The following is a 25,275-nucleotide window of genomic DNA, read 5'->3' as shown; positions in this document are numbered from 1 at the left end:
ACTATAAGCTTAGCTTGGCATTGCCTGCACTGCTAAATCGCCTGGGCCTGCATGCACAGTCGACTATTTTCACTTAATGAACTCAAGGAGAAAAGGAGGAATAGCTTGAAGATATGAAAATATTTCTGTATAGTGTTTGTCAAATAGATTAACAGCATTTCCTGTTTTCAAGTGAAAAGAGTGCATTTTCTCCTCCTTTCTTGAGTGTATATAAAAAGCCTGCTGCAACCTCCCAATAAGGACCAGATGTTGTGAAGCTTGTTATAGGCCAGTCCATCTCTTAGTGTTTATTGGAGAGTTTTATGGAGAGGACAATCAAGAAGGTAGCAGAGCAAGGCAATTACCTTTTTTACAGCCAGACCCTGCTGATCGATCTCATCAGAGACACTCGACCTTTTCGAGAGAGTCGTAATACACTTTACGAACATGTAACCCCCCTCCATCCCACCAAATTATTGATTCATGTATAATGTCATGTACCAGAGGTCACTTTGACGACACAAATACAAGGACCAGGGTCTTCGCTTTTTCTTTATCTTAAGATATAACCGCGCCTTACTTCACAATATCTATTGCAGACCAGGCATATCCTCAGTACAAAAATCATAGGAATGATCTTACTTTATTAGATCTATGCTACATTATTCTGCATTGTGCTATATCTTTAGTGATGAACATATAAGTATAGGCCAAAAACCAAAAACCAAACCAAACCAAAAACCAAACCAAACCAAACCAAAAACCAACCAAAATACTAAAATGTTTTATAGCCATCATGGCTGAGATCAGTTGATTATACATGATATACCTGAAAGATATTGGCTGGTATCCTTTAGCTGATAATCAGGAATTCCAATAGGTTGGTAATGTCTTTGTAGGATGGGAAATGTAGCCTGTGGGACAGCCTCATTACTTCACACACACAACACACACACATGCACAGAGGTATATAAATCACTACATCCCACCCATGTCGCCCAGGGCTCTGGAAGCAAGGAAGAGGGGGATGGAGGAATGAATGGACGGACAAGGGATGGAGGCATAGGAGGATTGCAGATCATAAAAATTGGCTGTGGGCTGGTCTGTGTGTCTCCTGCAAATCCCCCATCTGATAAGAGAGAAACCTCTTGTCAGTCAACAGCAAACTCTCTCACTCTATCCTTTTTCATTCCTTTCATCTCCTCCTCCACTCCTCTCCCACACAGCCTACCACCATTACCTCATACCGTCCCTCTCAGGGTCGCCATTTGTTCAAATCATTGTCTTGTTGTCTAATATCCGGTCTCCTGTTTATGATGCTCACCACAATCTCTTCACCTCTTGTAAGTATAAATGACATATCCAATCAAAGTTGTAACAGACTCCAACATGTGCATCAGTGTCGGATTTAGGATTGTAGGACGGGGGGTGCTAGCGTGAACTGTGGACTCGCCAGAGCCTCGCAGCGGGGGTAGTACACAGGCTACTGTCCCGCAGCTGCTGCCTCTCTGTTGGACTCCGGTACTGCACATTACTGACGATAAGTTTCGCAGTGAAACATTCGGGGCTTTTCAGAAAACATCCGGGGCTTGAGCCCAAGTAGCCACCCCCTTGCGCCGCCACTGATGTGCATCACATTAAGTGGCAATTTAACATGTTTGATTACACTTATCATTATTAAATTATTGTTGATTGTTGCTTTAATCTTTATAGAATAATGACACAATTTGTGTGTAGAATGGTCCCCTTTAAGACCAGCTTTGAGGATGCAATTCTGTTTGCATTTCACTTTCACGATAAAAGCCCAAGCCTTTGCCTTAAGCCCCCGACACACCAAGCCGATTTCGGCCATCGATAGATGTCGGGCCGTCGATGAGCGTCGTGGCTAAAGGCTGTCGGCCAAATAAATCACTCTGATTGGCTGTTCAGCTAGTGAATCAGTGCATGATAAGCGAAACAGAAGTGAGGGACCCAAACAAACTATAAAGAAGGCAAATCTGAGATTTAATTTGACTCCAGCTCTCGACACAGGTTCGGGAAAGCTCCATGAGCTTCTCGCTGTAGAGTGAAAATGGAACGCACACGCTATTTGTTGTTTGTTTATATCACGTAGTCTGTTCTTCTTCTCTCGGTGTATCACGCAGTCTGTCTTCCGGTTGTTGCCTCTTTTGAAGGACGAATACACACTACCGCCACCTGCTGGTAAGGAGAGTTATTGCCACTCACGCATGCGCAGTTCGTACGTGCAACTTGGCCGTTGGCTGAAGTCTTTACGGTGTGTTCCAGTGTGAAACATGGCCAAGACGCAGGAGACGTGAGGCGATGTGACGAGGCGACGTTCCGTCGGGACGTGTTCTTCTTTGTGTCAGTTTGGTGTCAGTTTGGTGTGTAAGGACCTTTTAGAGGTAACTCACCAAAGCTACAATAGCTATACCCAGGTAGTGGAACAACTGAGGTAATAAACTGTTGCCATGAAAAATAACCCCGTTTACGAAGTGAATGAAAAGAAGGTGTTCAAGGAGAGTGATGGAAACATGTTCTTTTTACTGGGCTAGATTATTAAATAACAAAAGTGACCTACTCATTATTGCAAACATGTATTTATCTGGCTTATTCATAGCTTAGAGATTGCTGTTTCTAGTTCTTTGCTATTCTTACAGTTATCTATTGCTTTGGACAGCATGCTTCTTACAACAGCAATGTTGTTGTTCGCATGAATATCAATGGTCTGAACATATGGTATCACTGTCTCCACTGCACACTTTGTGGCAAAAATGCAGTGGGTCCTGTGTTGGTATCTCTGAGCAAAATGGAAACAGATCCTTCAGCAGCACCAACAATAATACCACTTATCCGCCCTATGGGGGGAGTTTGAAAGTAATCTAAAAGAGGGGGTGTTAAGTTCACCATTATAACCCACATCATTTTTTAGAATAGCTGCTGACCATTGTCTAAACGTATTGGTTTACAAAATGTTTTCCAGGATTCCTCCGCATTCCTAATTCTTCCTTCCTTGACCTTTCTCCTCTCTCCTTATGCCCCTTTAGCAGATTCTTCCAACTCCCCCATCTTTCACTCCCCTATCTCCTCACCCTTTCCCTACAGCTTAAACCAAGAAAGCATCTGGATCTGGTGTCTGAAGTCGCAAGCCTCCCACGATGCGTGGTGCCTCCTTTGAAAAAGCAGCCACAAAGTCATGAGGCCATTAGTTCTGACACACACAGTTTTTATGAACTTCCTCTTTTAGAGAGTGGTGCAGTGTCAGTAAGTCAAGTGTCAAGATGTGTATTATCTTTTCATTCCTGAAGTCAGTTAGTGAGTAAGCAAGTTAGAAAATAATGAGTCTCTCAGTTGTGCGTTATTTTCAAACCTGATAGTGTAGCAATAACTTTCAATAATGTATATATATATATTGTCTGGCATTCATGCACATGTCCATTATCATCCTTGTAACTCCAGATACCAGACATTACTTATGGCATGTTTTACAAGGCAAGGTCTTGCTTTAATCTGTATGAAAACAAAAACATGGAATAAAGTAGAGCATGGACTCGGCTTTGGTGAAATCAAAGCACAGCCTGCTGTGTGTGTGTGTGTGTGTGTGTGTGTGTGTGTGTGTGTGTGTGTGTGTGTGTGTGTGTGTGTGTGTGTGTGTGTGTGTGTGTGTGTGTGTGTGTGTGTGTGTGTGTGTGTGTGTGTGTGTGTGTGTGTGTGTGTGTGTGTGTGTGTGTGTGTGTGTGTGTTTGCATACATACATGTGTGAGCCTGTGTGCTGCCTGAGACTGCTTGTCTTCTGTCAACAGCTGTGCTCAGTCTGTCCAACAGGAACTGTGTAGTCGCTCTTTCTCTCACAAAAACACACACACTTTAACATTCCCTTGGCTTTGAAGACAGGAGCAGGCTCTGATCCCTGTCGCGTGAACAGTGCCAGCCCAGTGCTCTTCTGGCTTAGGAGGGCTAAACCTCCGCTTGGCCTCTCTGGCTTCAGATAAAATAGGTTGAATCTCTGGCTACAACGTGTTCCCAATTTAACACTGAATGCTTGCACGTTGAAGAAAAGAAAATCAATCTGATATTTCACACTTCAACACTACTTTAAGATGAACATGTCAAACAAAAGTGCCCCTACTAATTTTCTCCTCTCTTCCCAATAAGAAAAACAGTCCCAGGTGAAATTGTTCACCCTAAAGTGGCATTCCGCTGTTTCTCACTTATGAACATTAAATTCCCTATAAACATGTATTAAAATATGATCTGTTTTAAAACATAAATGAGTATGTTTCTCTCACGGCCCAGGGTGGATGATAGTCAGATGAGATTTTGGAGAACACTTTAGCTTATTCTTAAATGTGGTGAAGGGCAAAGGCACCTTTTTTTCAACTCAGTTTTTTTCTGTCATCATATTTAGTCAAATATCTATCCTCCACACTCCCTCCTGCCCTATTAGCATGTTGCCACCTAATCCCTGCCTGGCAGCATATGCTGACCATGAACTCTCCAGTCAATATCTAGTCACTATCCACTGACAGTGAATACCATTTTCAGTGTTCAGTAAACCATCTTTAAAGTGTGACTAAACATTCATTTAGGTTACATTTGTGACTTCATACACAGGTAAACGAAAGAGAACAAACTAGTAATCCATACTACACTGTATAAAATAAAACAGAGTTTGTGAACAGGTGCTCACTGTAATCCTTCACAGCATATGCCAGACTGTTCGTTTCAGGCAGCCAGGAAAAGTTGGAGCAAAGAAGCGCGAAGCTGCCTGTTCCTCATTCCCTGCCTCTCTTTTATCTTGTGCCACTACAGTGCACTACTGAAGAGTGACCCACAACTACAGTTTGTCAGCCTGCTGCCAGATACAAGATGCACATCTGTCCAACTTTATAATTTAGTGTGCCTGGGTCTGTATGGTGTATGTTACTGAGTTTGGGTGCATATGGTAAAGGAGAGATATGAAGAGCAGAATGATGTAAAGTATAGTCTAGATCTGTGGTTCCCACCAACAATCGCAGGGGGTGCGCCAGGCCTCAGATGATTTGAGGCCTAATATCATATTTAGACTTTTTTTTTCGTTACATATAATTGTTACACAATACATGATTGTCGCTAAAGGCCTTGTCTCCACATTACAATAAAGTACAACAAATAATGTCATTCATTGATAATACAAATTCAAGTTAGTAGCTAATAAAGGCATAAAAAGACAGAAATGCATAATTCTTTCTAGAAATGTTTCTTCTGCGCGTAAGGTGTCCAAACCGGGCTAGTCTGGATAAGCGCATTTTTAAAACATAGTCATTGTCCATGCCGGTTTCAGTTGGATTATTTGTCACAGTTGCTCCGATCAGATCGGTCTCCTCTAGGGATGTCCCGATCACCTTTTTTTGCTCCCGATCCGATTCCGATCATTTGATTTTGACAATCTGCCGATACCGATTTTTCCCGATCCGATCTTTATGCAATGCATTAAGAGAAAAAAAAGGTAACAGATAACGGCTGGTCATCCAACGCGATGAATTCAGCTATCTTGGCTGTTATTGTGTTGGCCTTTTCACTGTTCTGGGGCAGTTTCTCTTTCCTTTTTAAAAGTCTCTGAAAGTGTCGGTTGTTTCAGTGCCGTTCCCTGAGTGGCCGCTGTGTACTCGTCGTGTTGGTGTTGGTTTCTCAGGTAGCGTATTAGATTGGTCGTGTTGAATGTAGCTCTGTTCTTTCCACCACGCGGAACCTCTGCCTCGCAAACATTGCATCTGGCTGTTACACTGCCTTCGCTTTCAATTTTATAATACTTCCAAACTCCTGACATTTTCTCTGTCCCGACTCTCGAGTCCCCAGCTGAACGTAGCCTCTCGTTAGCTTACTGCTACTATTAGACACTGCGCCCACTCTGTTGCCAGATTTCAGAGAAATAAGCAACCAGGTCTGAAAACAAGCCCAAAGAAAGCAATACATACATGATGTTGTGTAATTTTAAACCAAAACTAAGTCCTCAGGATGACTTTAAGACGTGAACATGGTCATTTTTGTTTTGTAAAAAAAAAAAAAATCCCGATCCCGATTTTTTTCTCCCGATCCCCGATTTTTTGAGAATCACGTGATCGGCTCCGATCCCCGATCACGTGATCGGATCGGGACATCTCTAGTCTCCTCCATTTTGTAGATTATTTACGATTTCACACATAAACCCATCGGCATAATCCGGTTTACTTTGAGTTTTAAACAGTTTAATCCCTTTGTGAATTGTTTCCACTTGCGCCGTCCTTTAATTTCTTCATACAGCGGGAATCCAAATGAATTAATCCTGAGTCCTGCCAGGGGGGGGGCGCAAGAGACCAGGAGGAAAAATGGCTATAAAAAGAAAAAGATTTAAAAAAAAAAAAAAATCATAAATTGAAAAATTATTGATTCGAAAATAATATGATGCAGTACCATAAAGAAAAAGTAAATCTGTTTCCAGTTCTGTTTCAAATGGGTGTTGAGAGGTATCCATAGATCTCTTCATTTTGCTCTCAAAGTGCACCAGATTGATGCTTTTAACTTCAATATTTAAAAATAAATCTTCCCGGGGAGCTTGCCCCTGGACCCCCCTATGTGAGGTCCACACACCACCTATAAAATAGCACTTTACCCCTGCTTACACTTATATGCCTCGAGCCTTCATTTTAACTGTCACACTGTGTATATGCTTGGGGATTGTTGCAGTAGAAAATTCCACTGTAGCGACCGGTACATTAATGGGAAACCCTAAATGTTTGACCACCCTCTATGAAACGTCAAGCTACCCCACAGCACCCCAAAATAAATATCTGGTGCCGCCACTGAGCCTGACTATTTGTGTTGGGGGGGCCCCCGACTTATTTTTTTCTCCAAAGGGGGGGGCTGACAGAAAAAGTTTGAGAACCACTGGTGTAGAGTAACACTACAGTACTGATAATTTATCCCATCTAACACCTTTAAGAGTTAGAAATGTACACTGAGCTAGTGTTGAATGCACATTATACTGGTGTTGCATTTTGCATTAGCCTCAACCCTCTGGGAGTTCAAAATGAACACTAATCTAGTGTCAAATGTAGTGTATTGGTATTATGATGTACAACAAACTGGTGTTAAAAGTTACAATGACCAATAAATCATTCCAGATATCAGCATATGACAAGTGCTTTATTTGAAAGGTGGCATGTCTCTTAAGACTGACAAATTCTCCCAATATTCAATTCAACCAACATTCAATATTGTTCAACACCAAAAATGTATATAAATAACCCTCTGTGGCAGTTGAGGTCCAAAAATGTTGTTTGTTGCCTGGCACGGCAGGCAACAAACAACATTTTTGGACCTCAACTGCCACACCAAGTGTTTCAGTACAACAACAAAAAAATGCCAGAGGGAGAAATACAAATTACAGCACATACTGTAGCTGTCTAAGACGAGATAAAAAATGGTGTCATTGGCACTTGCAGACATTTGCAGATCAAAAGGCTTATGCAACTGCAGTCCATCAGGTTTGATGACTGAAGGACTATCCTGCTTAACAACATTAAAAGGCATGAAGATGATCAACAAATAAACTTTCCATGTCTCATAAGACTGACAAATTCTCCCAATACTCAATTCAACCAACATTCAATATTGTTCAACAGCAAAAATGTATATAAATAACCCTCTGTGGCAGTTGACCTTTTTAGACCACACCTTGGACTCAACCTTTTTGGACCACACAGTACAAAAAAAAAATCTATGTTATAGACAGTTGTTTGCAGAAATGTGTACATGCTTTTGAGTGCTGGATCATAGCTAGTCCCTAAGACAAAGTGAAGATTAAAAAGTTCATCAATTGCTGCTAAGGAAGTGGCAGCCTCACAGGGGATGAGCTTCTTGTCGATCAGAATGAAGAAGTTGCCGATGGTCTCCTTGCTGGTCCCTGAAGCAAGAAGATATGGCTGGCTTGTGTCGATATGGCTCTGAAGGTGCTCGTCCAGACTCCTACAGGACTGAAGGCAAGCAACATTTTCATTTTACATGGCTAACTATGCGCATGTATGTGTAATATGCGAGTGTGTTTTTAGGAATAGTTTATATTTGCACTAGCCTAGTCCTACTTTATCATAGTGACAGCTCTCTGTAGTAGTTCTGGTGGCTAGATCTAACATTCTTAAACCTGCCACATACCTTGTGAAATACGACCAGATGATCAATGGCCTGAGTATGATCTTCTGGGTTTTCTTCCTTCCCGCAGGCTGGGGTGACAGGAGGTGCAGAAGGAGGAGGATGGATGCCATATCACTGTCCCACTCTGTAAGAAAAGAGAACAATGATAAAAAAAAAATGTTTTACCCATCTGTATAATGTCCAACAGTTCATAGCGCATGTACAAGCAAAATACAAGACATGAAGTCTCACAACACAATAAAGTATGGAAAAAGTGAAGTGGCCTGAATACTTTCCAAACCCACTGTACCCTGGCATTCTCCAACTGTGTGGTCATACACTCCCTCCAGCCTCACATAGACAATTTACAATAGGCAATATGACATTCCATAGATGAATACGGTCCTACCGATTTATTGATCACATGTCTAAAACAAATGCATGAGTGCCGTAATTTCTTACAGCTCAACACAAAAAAAAACAAAGTAATTGTTTTTGGAACCAAAGAAGAAAGAATTAAAGTCTCTGCACACCTGGAATCACTATTACTCGAACCGAAAAGTCAAGCAAGAAACTTAGGTATAATTTTAGACTCTGACCTCAATTTTAACAGCCACATCAGGGCAATCAACAGATCAGCCTACTACCATCTAAAAAATATCTCACATATTAAAGACCTTATGTCGAAGCAAGACCTTGAAAAACTTGTCCATGCATTTGTTTTTAGCAAGCTTGACTACTGCAACAGCATCTTCACAGGCCTCACAAAAAAAATCACTCCGTAAACTCCAACTAATTCAAAATGCTGCTGCCAGAATCTTAATCCGGACAAAGAAAACAGATCACATCACTCCAGTGCTGAGATCACTGCATTGGCTTCCAGTTAGTGAGATAATTGACTTTAAGATTTTAATGCATACATATAAAGCACTAAACGGGCTAGGACCCAAATATATCAAGGACCTCCTTCAGTGGTACGAACCCAGCAGACCCCTTAGGTCTTCAGGCGCAGGCCAGCTCACTGTTCCATTTGTGAGATCAAAGCGTGGGAAAGCAGCCTTCTGCATCTATGCTCCTAATGCATGGAACAAACTCCCAGAACATCTGAGAATGGCTAGCACTTTAGAAACATTTAAATCAGGTCTAAAAACATTTATTTTTAATATGGCTTTGCGAATTTAAATGTTCTAATTTTCGAACTGTTAAACATGGTTTTCTTTCTCTTAATTAATTATTTTGTGTGTTTTGTATTTCTTCTCAATGGATTGTGTTTTCTCTGTTTGATCCTGTACTTTGAATTGCATTACTGTATGAATTGTGCTATACAAATAAATTGCCTTGCCTTGATATGACAATGCCGTTCCTAAAACCATACCTGGTGATTCCAGTGATGGTTCATCAACTTTTTTACGGACACTATAGCTTGTTAGCTCGCTGTCTAACTAACGATAGATATGTGCAATACATTGGTCTTCGTAAAGATTACATTTTATGTTACATATCTAACGTTAATTCGACATCCATATATAATTCGACAGTTAGTTTAGCAAGCAAGCATTGAATGTATGGTCTGTGCACCTGCACCTGACAGTCAAATAGTAATAATTAGCAAGCTAGTAATGAAAACAATACATTTACAATTACGCTACCTACCACACACAACTGTATTTTCAAGCAAAATCAATGTAAGCTATCTGGGGAACAAATTATGAAACGTAGCGATAACTTACCGTCACGGACTGCGGTCTCTCGAGACTGAAGGTTGCATCAAAAAGATGGCGGAGATCTAAATAATTTCACGCACATCACGTAAAAGTACCCGGATTGAGAGAACACACTATCCGTCGTTAAATATGTTTAACACCATGATCCAACCCTGTACTATATAGTGTTTTAACAACAGGCGGTGTTAATCATGTTAAATGTAACACCAAAACCACAACACTTTACCCCGAAAAGCTCTAACACCAGGATTTTCACACTGGCGAGGAGGGTGGCGCAACTTCCAACAGGAATAATTTGGGGGGGCTCTCGGGGAAAAAGGTTGGGAACCCCTGGTCTAGATCAGGGGTGGGCAAATGGCGGCCCAGGGGCAACGTAATTAATGAAGAAAAAATATACATATATATATTTTTACTAATAGTACTGACACCGTCCAATAGACTCCTAGTTAAGTCGCGAGCTGCGTATGATTTCGTTCGGCAGCCAAATACCGCAAAAATAATCTGTGACACGTTTGTGTGTATTCTTTCACACACACATACCAGGGTTTCCGCTAGGATTTTTTCTCGCCGGTCAAATGTCCGGGCAGAATTTATTTTACCGGACTAATTTGAAACTTACCGGTCATATTTCAATAATAATAATAGTTGTGTAGCAGAGTTTCCGTTAGCAGGTAATTACCGGACTATGAGCAGATATGCTTCAGTTTAAAACTCAGTTCACGGGCTCATTTTTATATTGCTTCAGTTTATAATCGTAACAGATCGAAAAATTCAGATTCATTTTTCAATAAATGATTCCACAAACAACAAACAACATAATTATTACATTCAAACAAACTACTTGTAGTAGATAACGTACATTATTCAGAAGTTTACATCAACTTTGAATAATAACACGGGAGAAACGGATCCTCTCCCTCCCTCTCTCTCTCCTGACAGCACGTCAGTTTCTCATGCAGCTCGCTAAACAGAGGGCGGGGCTTCAGGTGATCCTGCAGAGCTGCGTGTCTCGGTCAGACTCAGCAGCTGATCTGATCTCTCTCTCGCGTCCGGTTAAACTTCACTTGCGTTCATGTCCATATCGATCAGATCCAGCTCTCCTGATCGGCCTTTATAGAGAGCACCGATCAAACTATTAAGAGTGAATATCGGCCGATAATGACCGGCAGCCGATCGATCGGAGCCTCCCTAATTATTACCAGACATTTTGACCGTCAGGTTTTGAATTTACCGGTTTTTTATAAATTTTACCAGCTAAAAACCGGTAATTACCGGCTAACGGAAACCCTGACACATACGGGTATTGGGCCGAGCGCGACACCGTACTTCCGGTATCCGCCGTTTTACACGAGGTGCAAGCAGCCGTACACCGTCTAGGTGTTGCTAAACTTCCTGTACTAAATATCATAGTCTATTGCCTTAATCAATATCTAGTCAACTCTAAAATACCACATATGCAATGGCATGATAATACTATTGTGACAAGTGGGTATTCACCTGATGTTTCTAGAAATTAGACGTAGATGCAGCCAAAATCGACGAAGGCCACTGTCGTTTTTCCATACATCTGCAGGCAGTCTGTAAGGGCAATCCGACAACCCACACAGCTCTAGTTTACGCTGGTAACGACCTAAAGCACACCCCTCAAGTCCAGAGATGTAATCCGAACAACCTGATCTCACCAGAATGCGTGACTCCACCACGACTCCTTAACACTGCATTGCGTGGTGGACTCACAAACTTTGTTACATTTACGTGTCGGCACCACGCAAACAACCCCAATGTAAAGTGAATGAGGCTCTTTTGTCGTGGTGCACACACGCATTTCTACAACGTCCTGCAGTGAGCTTTTATTCTATAAAACGTTTTTAAAATCTACTTTATAGCTTGTAGTAACTCACGGGAGGCTTCTTTTATTTTATTTGTATTCATAATAATTTTTATTTTTCGTCAGAATGTATTATGGTGGATTATTTACGACTTTTTGTTCTCAAAAAACAGTGCATTGTGTGTAATACAACTGTGATTTTTATTAAATTAGTTAGTTTTTAAGGAAGGCCAGAGCTTCAGCTGTGTCCAATAGATTGTTCCCTTTAGTTAACGTTTTTTAAAATAACATTATATTCCTATTTGATCCTGTCCCCTTTATTGTATTACGGAGAGCAATGTGAGCGTCCATTCCCATTGGATAACGGAGGATTTTACACCCGGAAGTAAGTATTCCCCTTACTGTCGATTGATTTTACAGTGATATCTGCCCTACTCATCAACTCAAAAACACCAGATTATCCTTGTTGATTACACAACATTGATTGGTTTAAGTTGTGTACAATGCTTTTGTAATTTTCCCCTTCGATTCGGAGAAACAAATATGTGTTCAGTTTAGGATGGCCGAAGACACTACACTACCCAGAATCCTCAGCTATCGTTTGGGACTACACCATGTGCTTTGCTTGACAAACCCCGTGATTTGTTTCAAGCTCTGTGATTGGATGTTGGAGTGGCAGTGCGTGAAGTTTAGCTGAGCTACAAACAGCATTTTGAAATGGAATGAAACCCATGATGGCACACTATTCAAAACAGGAATCGAACGTCTCCTACCCCCCCCCCCCCCCCTTAGGTCACAGGCTCCTCCAACAGTGCAACACAATAAAACAGATACACAGAAAAAATAGTGCAAGTCAATACAAAAGGAAAAATAGTAAAATAGTAAAAAGTGAAATAGTGCAATAAGAGTCTATACAAGGGATTGGAATATGATATATTAGACAAATCATTTCTAAGTAGCAGCCAGATTAATGCTATGGATGTTATTTCAAAGTTCAGGTGTTTAATAGTCTTATGGCCTGTGGGATGAAACTGTCCCTGAGTCTGGTGGTTTGAGTCCAGATGTAAGATAAAGATGGTACTTTATTGATCCCAATTTGGGACATTGTTTTTGTTGCAGCAGCATAAAAGACAAGGCATTTTACAATAAAACAAAACCACAAATAAACAAGAATAGAAAAAAAAGAAAATAGAAAATATACATGTTGAAATAGAAAATATACATGTAGATATTATATATGCAAATATACATATTCAAAAATATATGACAATGGAATATGGAATATCAAATATTGAACAGATTATATATGTGTAAAATGTACAGCAAGGTTGTATTACAAGAGAAACTATGGAGCAGAGAGTTCTCTTCCAGCCAGAGGTGATTTATTGTACAGAGTTATTGCAGTGGGCAGGAATGTGTTCCTGTATCGGTCCTTGTGACAGCGGAGCTGCAGCAGTCTGGTTGGAGAAGGAGCTCCGTTGTCTGTCCAGCTGCAGGTGGAGAGGATGGGTGGGGTTATCCATGATGGACAACAGCCTGTTCAGTGTCCTCCTCTCCACCACAGCTTCAAAGGGGTCCAGCTTGATGCCGATGACAGACCCAGCTTTCCTGATCACTTTATTGATCCTGCTGGTGTCACCGGCTCTTATGTTGCCCATCCAGCAGACCGCAGCAAAGAAGAGTGCACTGGCCACAACAGACTAGAAGATCTCCAGCATCTTGCTGCACACGTGGAAGGATCTCAGCTTCCTCAGAAAATAGAGTCTGCTCATCCCCTTCTTGTACACAGCGTCAGCGTTGATCCTCCAGTTCAGCCCATAAGTGCACTTCCAGGTACTTGTAGTCCTCCACATCAGCCACATCCTCTCCTAGAATGCAGCTGTTGTGCCAGATGGCAGCAGACAGAACAGTTTGTGGCTGGGGTGATGGGGGTCTTTTATAATCCTGAGGGCTTTCTTTAAGGTTAACCAGGTATTTTTACTCCACTACATTTATTTTAGTTACTTTACAGATTCTGATTAATGATGTGAAATATAAACAACCCTTAAAGCAGACTTTAGTTACACCTGAGTAAAATACAGGGAAGGTGATTGTCAAGTGCCAACAATCAGGAGAGATATTTGATTGGAGGACTGGCTTATCTAAAGCCAGTTGAGGAGCACTTGAAATGTTTTGGCTCTATGAAACCTGATGTACTTATATGATTCTGTTTTCTTCAAGCTTGTATTTTGTTGGTCGAATGCACTTATTGTAAGTCGCTTTGGATAAAAGCGTCAGCTAAATGCAATGTAATGTAATGATTGTTGGTGCTTGAGAAGACTAAATATGTATCTGCAGATCCCTATAAAGTATATACATTACTCGTTATTCTCTACAAATAGTTAATTCAAAACTGTATATAATTGCTATTTTGGACATCCCTTTTCAAGATTTCAATATTACTCTAAACGTGTAATAACGTGCTTTAACCAGTAGGAGGTATGGGTTAAAAACATAGGTTAAAAAGCTGTCAAGTTTACAGTGTTAACAAAATAAAATATACTGCTGTTTCTGGTTTAGTTTACGACGGATATATTCTGTTATTGTTTTGATATTTGTAACACAAAAGCGATGGAAAAACCCACAGCAACACAGAAAAGATAGTCTTAACATGAGTAGTTAATAAAAAACAATAATATCAAAACAAATTATTACTACTAACTTTATTGTGAAATTAAAACAGAAAGGTAAAAGAATAGTTTCCGGTCTATTTTGAGGCCAGATCTCTGTAGATAAATAAAGAACTACGACAGATGTGTAATATTTACAATGCATTCATGTGATGACTTTCAAAGAGTAAAGCAAGCACTGCTGAATAAAGTATGATTTATCTTTTACGAAACGTTTTTTTCATATGGAATGCAGTTGGAGGTCAACCAATCACAGAGCTTGAGGCAACGCGGAACAATAGCTGAGGATTCTGGGTAGTGTAGTGTCTTCGGCCATCCTAAACTGAACACATATTTGTTTCTCCGAATCAAAGGGGAAAATTACAAAAGCATTGTACACAACTTAAACCAATCAATGTTGTGTAATCAACAAGGATAATCTGGTGTTTTTGAGTTGATGAGTAGTGCAGATATCACTGTAAAAAGGGGAATACTTACTTCCGGGTGTAAAATCCTCCGTTATCCAATGGGAATGGACGCTCACATTGCTCTCCGTAATACAATAAAGGGAACATGATCAAATAGGAATATAATGTTCTTTTAAAAAACGTTAACTAAAGGGAACAATCTATTGGACACAGCTGAAGCTCTGGCCTTCCTTAAAAACCATCCATCCATCTTCTCCCGCTTATCCGTGGTCGGGTCGCGGGGGTAGCAGTTCCAGCAGAGAGCCCCAAACTTTCTTTTCCCTGGCGACATCAACCAGCTCTGACTGGGGGATCCCAAGGCGCTCCCAGGCCAGCGAAGAGATATAATCCCTCCACCTGGTCCTAGGTCTACCCCTTGGTCTCTTCCCAGCTGGACGTGCCTGGAACACCTCCCTAGGGAGGCGCCCAGGTGGCATCCTAACTAGGTGCCCGAACCACCTCAACTGGCTTCTTCCTTAAAAACTAACTAATTTAATAAAAATCACAGTTGTATTACACACAATGCACTGTTTTTTGAGAACAAAAAATCGTAAATAATGCACCATAATACATTCTGACGAAAAATAAAAAATTATTATGAATACAAATAAAATAAAAGAAGCCTCCCGTGAGTTACTACAAGCTATAAAGTAGATTTTAAAAACGTTTTATAGAATAAAAGCTCACTGCAGGACGTTGTAGAAATGCGTGTGTGCACCACCAAAAGAGCCTCATTCACTTTACATTGGGGTTGTTTGCGTGGTGCCGACACGTAAATGTAACAAAGTTTGTGAGTCCACCACGCAATGCGGTGTTAAGGAGTCGTGGTGGAGTCACGCATTCTGGTGAGATCAGGTTGAATCCGAAGACATGCAGCAATTTCTTTGGTAGTTAATTCAGAAAAAAAAACTAGTGCGCTCTGCCTGGCTACGTTAGCTAGCTGTTTATATTTGCACTTCCAGGATATTTGCACCTCCAGGAAAATGGCGTATTTATATATATATATATATATATATGGCGCGTGTTGCATTGTGGGTAGCTCGTGACGTCACTGTGTGTGAAAGAATTGTGTTTGTTTCCCGGGGAAACACTCACAAGAAATACCGACTGTTGTTATGCCTGCTGTGACGTTAAATTGCCGCTTGTAATTATGCCTTTACAAGTTTAAAAGTTGTATTTATCATCTGAATTTGGCGAAACAAGTTTAATATTCTAAAAACCAAGACTTTGTTTATTTGAAATCAGATGAAAACAAACCGTCACGCACCCTGCCGTGTTATCTATGATTATGCTTTCATTCATAATGTCGGCGGGAGGGAGGGGGAGCGGCGCTGAGGAACAGCAGACAGGTGTATGTGTTGACATTCTCCTTATTATGGAATAAGGGGAATGCAGAGACATGCTACAATGTAGGTTCAAGTTAGACAACTAATGTCTGGGTTAGTGTTCATGACTTCATGTTTATGTTATCTTAATGGTTCATCTTAATGCACACACATTTCCCGTGCTTTCCAATAGTTTAAAATCGTTTCACTGTTAAATAACCTGTTCAATACAAACATGCACTTGCAAAAATTAAATAACATTTCTGTGAACTGATATTTGTTTAGAGAGCTTATTAGAGGATGTTCCCTGAAAGATTTTAAAATGTCAATGAAGATGTCAGACTTAGTATATTTGTTAATAATTACATACAACACATGGAATGTGTGTGTGTGTGTGTGTGTGTGTGTGTGTGTGTGTGTGTGTGTGTGTGTGTGTGTGTGTGTGTGTGTGTGTGTGTGTGTGTGTGTGTGTGTGTGTGTGTGTGTGTGTGTGTGTGTGTGTTCCAAGTGAATCTGCGGCCCCCTGGTGGCCAGTACATACATTATGTGGCCCCCACTACCATCCAAGTTGCCCATCCCTGGTCTAGATCTAATCATTTGGAGTGCTGAGTTTACAGTTTCAACAGCTCATTTATACAGCATGTACTATGTGCATTTTGTCCCACATTTTACATTATGTGTGTGCGCACCTGCAAGCAGCTTTCAAATGCTGTTAACCCCAGCGAGGGACTATCCAGAGACTCAGATCAAAGAGCCGCTCCACAATTGCTCACTCTCTCATTTGTACTGTGTAATCACAAAGCTCTAACTTCTGACACTAACACATGCAGTGTTGTGGTACTGCTCTAGTGGGTCACATGACAGTCCTTTCATTCTCTTTTTCAATGATCAAAGTTACTTTCTCTAATCTTTTTATCTCCCTTTCTCTTTTCAGACTGCTCTCTTCCAAAATGTGAATCCAAACTGGATGGCCCTGGTCAAACCTCAGGTATGTCTCTTAATCCTATTTGTCCAATATCAACATATAATTCCTGGGCAAAGTGGGAACTAAGGAAAAAAGGGAATCACTGTAGTAAAAAAGGAGTGTTGTGATCAAATACTCTCAATATCACCAAGGATTTGACAGCTTCTATTCTGTACGTGGTGTCTTTATGTGAGTAAGAGGGTGACTGAGATGGAACATTGGGAATGTCACGTCCCATGCCCACTCTAAATAAAATGGTTTGTCCATCAAACATCTACTGCGTTGAATCCCATTAGATTTAGCCTCTTCCGTGTCGTCAACAAGCAACCATGACCTTGTGGGTTCACATCCCTAACACCCCCAGGACCATATACTAAAAATACACCAAGTCACTCTCCAGGGTGTTTTTGGGTATATACAGGAAAGTTAAGTGGCTCTTATTGGGGCTTTCACAAAGATTATCTCTAATGAATGTGGGCCTGATTCCATAGCCATGGATTATTCCTTTTTAATCTCTCCTGGACTAAAACACGTTGTAAGTGTTTGGAGCTTTTCCATTGAAAGTCTGATTTAAATTGAAAGGCTTGCAGTAATCTGTGTCAGGAAAGTTGACATGCAGTGGCAGAAAGTGTCAGTGTTGTAATAGAGTGAACACAAAGTATGACTTTATAGATTTATTTGTGGATAGTGTTGCTATAGAAGACTGATGCAAGAGGAGACAGTCAGGGATGGATGGGACACACATGAATGGTTGTGATCTCTCAAAAAAACCTCAGTAGATTGTGTTGCATTTAGCTCTGTGAGCCCTTTGTGACACAGTTGGACATGATGTTTTCCAATTGGGTCATTCAGGGATGGACATTTTACAGGACTGTGTTCAATGGACTGCTCTGCCTATTATTCTCTCTAGCCAAAATTTGAATAGGTCATGATTAGGATAGGGCAGCCAAATCCTGTGCGAAGTCCTTTTGCCAAAAAAACCTGAAGTTGATCCCTAAGGACATCTGTGTATTTGTGTTTACATGGGACATAAAAGCAGCTGGCAGTGAATCAGTCATCAGATTGTACTGGCCCTTTATGGCTGATTTCCGACCCGGCCTTTTCCTGTTCATTGTTCATTTTAAATTACTCTACAACATTAACTTTCTGTTGAATTAAGTGCCGATTAAGTCAATTGCCTAAAGCATTCTGTTGCACTGTAACGTGAAATTGTAGGTGTGCAAAGTCCTCTTGGGAGAAAAAAGTAATGCTAATGCATCTTTTACTTACTTATAGCTGATATGGCACATTATAGTATAATGTAGAAATGTGCTGTAGGCCAAAACAGTTTATTATTAACATGTGTGTCTTTGTGTGAAGGAAGGACACGTGTGGTTTGTCTAAATTTGTATCTGCGTTGGTGGATGACTGTACCCTTTCACGAGAATGACTAACCATTCAAATATATATAGATATTTTCGAGTTATTTTAATCTGTAAGTAGGAAGGTATCTTCATGTACCTTTTGAGCTGAATGTTCTCATGGACATTGTTGTGACTTTTAGTCTTGCCTCAATGAGATGTGCTAGTTTTAGATTTGTTTTTGTGTCCTTTTAGAGTATTGGACAAGCCCACAGCTTCCTTTTTCCTGTATTTCTGTTGTTTTTTGTATAACTCTGTGTAGGCTACTGGTGGACAAAGCTTTATACATGTAGAGAGACCGACTTGTCCTCTGTGTTGATGAGTACTGATGTGTTACAATATCTTTATTTGTATTTGTATTTATTTGTATTATATATGTCTTTTTTAGTTGTAAGATAAACACAGACATTGCACCACATAACAGAAAAAACAACAAAACACCCAACAACAAGCAACTAAACAAGACATAACGGGGGGGGAATGCAAGGATGACTTCCTCAGACAGCAATAGTTACATACACAGGACATTACATTTGTATGTATCACAATATCGACAATAATTTGTGAGGTGAAGACCGCTAAATATTTGGCAATGTGGCACTTCAAAGTGATTATTTCAAATCAGTTTTGTTAATCCATTGACGTAGCATTTAAAGCCTCATTCTTGTTTCTATGGTTACTTGCAGCTTATCATTACTGAGCAATGGTTTAGACCAATGTCTCTAGATAGTGTATTCATCTTTCACTCAAACCATATATTTAGTTTTTGTTATTTTCCCAATGTTTTAGTTATGGGTTATCAGAACACTGCATCACTTAACACAATGTATTAACCAAGGAAAATATACATTGATTTACAGTTTCACTAGTTTACATTGCCATACCTAAACGTGAACTAGATATGGACATGCAATCAGACTGTCTTACACTCACTTTATTCAGAACATGTGTTCAATACAGGAAACCCCCCCCCCCCAAAAAAAGCAGATAATCTGGATAGATTTCGTAGAAGCCACTTAACCACCAAATCCCAGTGTCCCAAAAACACTGTTGGCCTACATATGGATTTAAAGACTAAGCGTGTTTAGAGTAGTTGGACTGTTCCCCAGATATCCTCTTGCTCTCAGTCCACGATAATCTGCCTGTTCAGTCAGGGTGATTCTGATCTCTTGCTGCACTGATAACATGTAGTGTAGCAAATTGAATCAAAACAATTTGCAGTCCTTGTTTTGCTGGTTGAAAGTAGATGAATATTTCACTATGGAAAGAGAAAGCGAGCAAAAGAGTGAGTTAAGGATGGAGAGCCCTCTCCTCTCATCTCCTGTCGTTTATTGCTCCTCTCCTCCCTTCCTATTTCCTCTCATTTCCTCTTTTCTTCCCCCCTTTGCTCTCCTCCCTTTCCCCATATGTTTCTGTTCAGTTTAATTCAGCTGTGAACTCGGTCTCTCATCTCTACCCATACGGAGCTCACTGTGTGGTTCCTATTGAATTGGGCTTTGAATGATAACCATGTGCACTGCGGGTAGACAAGCAGGCAGGCATGCTCACACACACACACACGCACACGCACACACACACACACACACACACACACACACACACACACACACACACACACACACACACACACACACACACTTCTAAGCAGTGGAGGAAGTGGTTTTCTCTGGAGTTCATTGGATTTTGTTTTTTTTGGTTCTCCCCTGCAGAGGCCAGGGTGGGGAAGACACAACTCTATATGGTGTGTTTGTGGATGTGGTCGTAAGTGTGTGTTCGGGTGAATTGTATTTACTCACTCTCTCTCTTTCCATTTCCCTCTCTTGTTTCTAAGTTGTTCTTTTATCTCTCCCTTGCTATCTCTTTTCCTCTGTCCTATTATATCTTGGTAGGGCATTTACACATCTATTTTTAATTAATAATTTGTAATTAAGCCATATGTACAAACATGTCGGCAGTGAAACGCACGATGAGCAAAATGGGTGCAATAAAAGCTCAAAACGACAGTAAAAAACAGACATGAAGATTGAGGAAAGAAATTGGTTGACCCATATACAGTATTCAGCTAAAAGGAAAGCTACATTTCCATATCATTTTAATTTTGTCTGTGTTCAACATCATCTCTTAACAAAGAAAAAACAAACCATTTGACAAGGTGTCATCTAATTACCGAAAGTACCAACACATATATGCATGAAGGCATGTACTATGTGCAAGCTCTGACCATCAGTATCTAAAGAGTTTGTGATCACAGCTTACAACTAATAGATCTCTGTGAAATGTGCAGTAGATGGGATGAAAGAGAGGAACGTCGGGTAGACGCCCTGTAGTGTCTTACAGAGACAGCTGGACCGAGTGTGTTTGTGTCATGTTTGTGTGCACCTTGGTGTGTCTGTGCATGCTGTTTCCTCAGATGTGCACGTGTATGTGTGCATCCTGACCTCTCTGTGTGCCTTTTGCCTAGTTTGTGTGTATGTATGTTTGTGTGTGTTTGTGCAGACATCCCAAATTGGATCATGCTGTGGAAGACTGGCTGTGTTGGTTTTAGAAAGAGCACAGCTTGCATCCTCCTGTCACAGGATATCAACATAATGATATTTGTTTAGTTAAATGTCTTGTGGCTGCAAATTCAAAAAGGATTGAATCCAAAAAGAGTTGATGGAGAAAAATCTGAAAACTTTCTTTATCCAAAGTTTATTTCAATGGAGCATTTTCATAACTTTTAACAATTAACTTGTTTAAAATATACACAATGATTTAATGGATGTCTTTTTATTACTGAAAAATAATGTTTGGACACAGCTTTAGATGTCTAAATTACAGGATATCATATAAGACGGTTTGGACTTTTTTATAGGAGTAATAATAATATATTTAATTTATATAGTGCTTCTCATCTGCCAAGACAAATCTCGAAGTGCTTCGAAGTAATTAGGAGTGATTAATTACTGAATCAAAAACAGTGTCATTATGTCAGAATGATTACAATTATACTGATTAAAATTAGATTTACAAATGGTTTCCTGTCAGATATAAGCTTGACTCAAAGCATAAAACCCTGCAATTATTTATCTCGGCAATGTCTTTGATAGATTATGAAACATTGGCAAAATACATTGACAAAAGGATCCATTGGTAAAGTAGGAAATTGCTTTATTGATACCTTCGTCATTAATCAAAGACATCAAATGACACAATACGCATTGCAAAATAAATATGAAATGGTACATCATCTGGGATAAGACATAGTCATAATACACACTTCCTTCAGTGGTATATCGGCACCGATACAACTCAGCAGGTTCACCAATAAAAAATGTCCTCATCGCTCTGCATAGCTAAACTCATATAAAAAAACACAGTAAAAACAAATAAACATCACCATGCTGTATTCTAATCGGCCCCATCTGTAAAAATGCACTTTCCCTAAAATCAAGCCAGGTTGTTCCTCCTTCCTTTTGACATAATGTATTAGTTAGTCCTGTACATCTTGAAGAATGTTAATGATAGTAATAAGGGTGATAATCTCCGCGTTATGATAAATAAAGTGAGCAGCTGAATGTCCATTTTCAACTTGTCTTTCCGTCTTGTTACTCTTTTATATACCTTTTCCTCTCTTCTTCCTTTACCTCCCTCCCTCCCCCTCCCACCCTCATATCATTTCTATTTCCCACATCGTCATCTTTGTCCTCTCTCTCCGACCCCGGTATTTTCCTGATTCATAGTAAAAGAAGGTTTCGCTCCATCACCCATCCAATCGCCATCAACCTCTCCCCAGCACATCAGCCAATAGCTCATAAGATATGGCTAACGGGGGAGGGGCCAAGCATGCAGGGTAAAGGATGAAGGTGGGGGGGGGGGGGGGGGGTTGTTGTGTGTGCGTGCTGGTCGCTCCTTGACTCGAGGGATATAAAGGATGCTCGGCTGCTCCAGGGACAGGGGAATTTCACCATGATGCTGTCTCCATCCTCTCAATGGACGTATCCGCTGCTTCTGAGGGTCGTGCTGCTGTAGGAAAGAAATTATGCCGGAATGAATTCTATTCATTCATTTAAAAGACAAGATGTTTAAACTAGTGAAAGGATGGACATATCTGTGCCTATACAGTGATGATTTGGATCCTTTTCACAAACCACATCAGAAAACTGATTTTATATGACCGGGAAGATTGTGTCATTCACAAATGGTTGCATCTTATGTTATTTGCACCTACGTGCAAAAATGCACCTACATTTGTTTCTTGCAGTGTTTTTGATGGACTAAAACGGAGGGGTAAAGACTGTGGTTCTTGAAAACCTGCAAACAGTTTTCTTAGAGGGTGAGGTACTACCTACCAGCTCTCATCCTTTGGAAGCTCATACAGATGGAAAGCTTCCTGTGCTGTCATGCTGCCTGCTTTATTGGTGAAATGACTGGTTTGAGTGCAGAGCAAACAGACTCACACTGAAGACATGTCTATCCAGATCCTGTCTGCTGGACCTTGTAAGTATTAAATGATTTGTGAGGCGTAAATTATTTAAAAAACAGGGGTCAAAGTCACTCACCATATAGTGACACAGGGACACATATCTGATTATGGTGTGTGTTTGTATGTGTGTGGATTAGAGAAGGCATTAATGTGTGTTGTTTCACGTCACTACCTGCAACATGATAGTGCATTCATCATATAGATGCAACCTGTATTGTCCTATGACTGCATTTGGCTCCTCTCTAAACTCGGCTCTATTCTTAGAGCTACCTCTCCACAGCATCACAACTCTCTATTTGTGGTCTGCAAGCTAACTAATGAATGCATGGAAGTCATGTGGTCTCACTTCTCCTCCTGAAAACGTTTGTGTTTACATGGGAGGGAGGGGGGGGGGGGTGTAACCACCACTAGGACCGAACAGAAGAGATATCATTGGCTTTGGTAGCATCACACTGATTTTTTTTGACATAATGTATCCATAAACCTCTTGATGTGGCTACATTTCAGTGACACTTGAAGGATGCTAACAATGCTAAAACATAGTAGTAGGTCCTTTGCACTTTGTTGAGGATCTTTCTGTCATCAAATAGTGTGAATAATGTTAAATAATTAAATGACAACAGCTAATCAACAAACATGTCTTACAGTATGTATATTCATTTCAGAACACAACCATGCAATTCTCTTTCCTTTATCTCTGAAATATCTCCAGATGTTATTTCTGACATCACAGTGTTATGATCAAATGATTTGGCTGTACATATAGGACAAAGTAGTTATTGTTACAATCCTAAGGAATATGTTTTAGACTATAACCTAAAAAATCTCCTAAATCGTCTGTTATTGTTCTTCATGTTACACAATTCGGTAACACTTTATTTTGATAGTCCATAGTTAACACTCTATAAGTCATCAGTTGACATTCAACAACACTGTTTCAACAGACAAGTAACATACATGTAACTAACTGCCAGTAGAATATAAGGTACATCTCAAGTGTTGATCTATAGATTTTACAAAAAGTGTCTGTGTCAACATGTTTTTTGCAACAGGTTATTAACCGATATTCAACCTTACTTTCTTCAAAATTGACAATCAACTACTCACATTTTGAAGATGTTGACACAATCTACAGATAGTAAGGTTGAATATTGGTTAATACACTGTTGACATGCTACTAAATGTCAACTGATGACATATAGAGTGTTAACTATGGACTATCAAAATAAAGTGTTACCCACAATTCTAATGCACATTTAAGTGACCACCCAGAATAAAAGTTTGCGTTTAGTCTAAAATGTCGCCATTGCTCATCCCCTCATCCTGACATGGCGTGTTAACATGAATCATTTTCAGTATCTATTTTGAAGTAACGTTGTGGCTGTAATTTACCATCGATTCAGATAAAGGTATTTCACATGTCTTTGAAAGGAAAGAAGTTGGAGGGTTTTGGAATGATAACATATAAATGTATCGGTGCTTGTTTGTTTCCCGTAATGTACAACATGTGTTTAAATTCATGAAAACAGTTAACTGAAGAGGTTTGAAGTGAAACACTCTTTGTAAAGAACTATCTATTGTTTCCAAGCTTCTTTTTCTAGCACTTCATAACCTTCACTTCTCACGTTGTCATGTTGGTTAACTAGGTGTTCATTTGACTGTTGGAGCCTACATGGCTTGTTCATAGCATGTTTTGGCTCTCGGTGTGTGGCTTGTGCATTGTGGTCAAGTTGGGCCTATTTACATCAGGATAAGGAAACTATGAACATACCAAGAAGAAAATGCTGTGTCAGAGAGAAAATATTAAATATGTTTGCTCCTGTGTCATTTCACATTGTAAACCATTGAATTCACTTGTTATTCTCTCAACGCTTGAGTAGCTTTACCCATTAGGTATGCAGTAAAGACTTTATAAGATACGCAGCAGCTTTATGTGATGCCCCGTTTCCATGATCCCTAAATAAGGTGTTTTTAAGATAAGGTTAATCTTAATATCCCACGTCACTGCTGATGACTAAGTGCCAGCACTGATTTAAGTTCTGCGTTAAACAAACTGTTTGTTATTCTAGCCCTCTAACGCAAGAACTGCATCCTGGGCCCTGAGGTTGATTTAAATGAGAAAAGAATCCACTTTTCTCTCTCCATCCCATTGACACCCTGAACCCTTCCCTTGTGCTGACAGTGAGAGATGGGCTTTGTGGCCGTGAATAAAAGTTTAGTGACCCATAAGCATTTAATATTGAAGCAGCCTGTCAATATGGATGTATGTACAGCTGTATGATGGCAATATGAGGGTCAGGAATGTTGGGAAGGCTTCCTTCAAT

At 40.1% G+C, this 25,275-nt stretch overlaps 1 protein-coding gene across 3 annotated transcripts in view; it reads left to right on the top strand.

Moving 5' to 3' along the window:
* Nucleotides 1-25,275, top strand: part of triob (trio Rho guanine nucleotide exchange factor b) — a 122,273-nt gene that overhangs the window by 5,240 nt on the left and 91,758 nt on the right. For all 3 annotated transcript variants that reach the window (XM_034102022.2, XM_034102021.2, XM_034102023.2), the window contains exon 2: nucleotides 17,057-17,110. In XM_034102022.2, the coding sequence (XP_033957913.2) occupies nucleotides 17,057-17,110 (54 nt within the window). The remainder of the gene's footprint in view (nucleotides 1-17,056; nucleotides 17,111-25,275) is intronic.

This window comes from Pseudochaenichthys georgianus, chromosome 16, assembly GCF_902827115.2.
Source record: "Pseudochaenichthys georgianus chromosome 16, fPseGeo1.2, whole genome shotgun sequence".
Taxonomy (NCBI): Eukaryota; Metazoa; Chordata; class Actinopteri; order Perciformes; family Channichthyidae; genus Pseudochaenichthys; species Pseudochaenichthys georgianus.
Note: the sequence above shows the minus strand (reverse complement) of the source record. Positions and strands in the feature narration are given on the sequence as shown.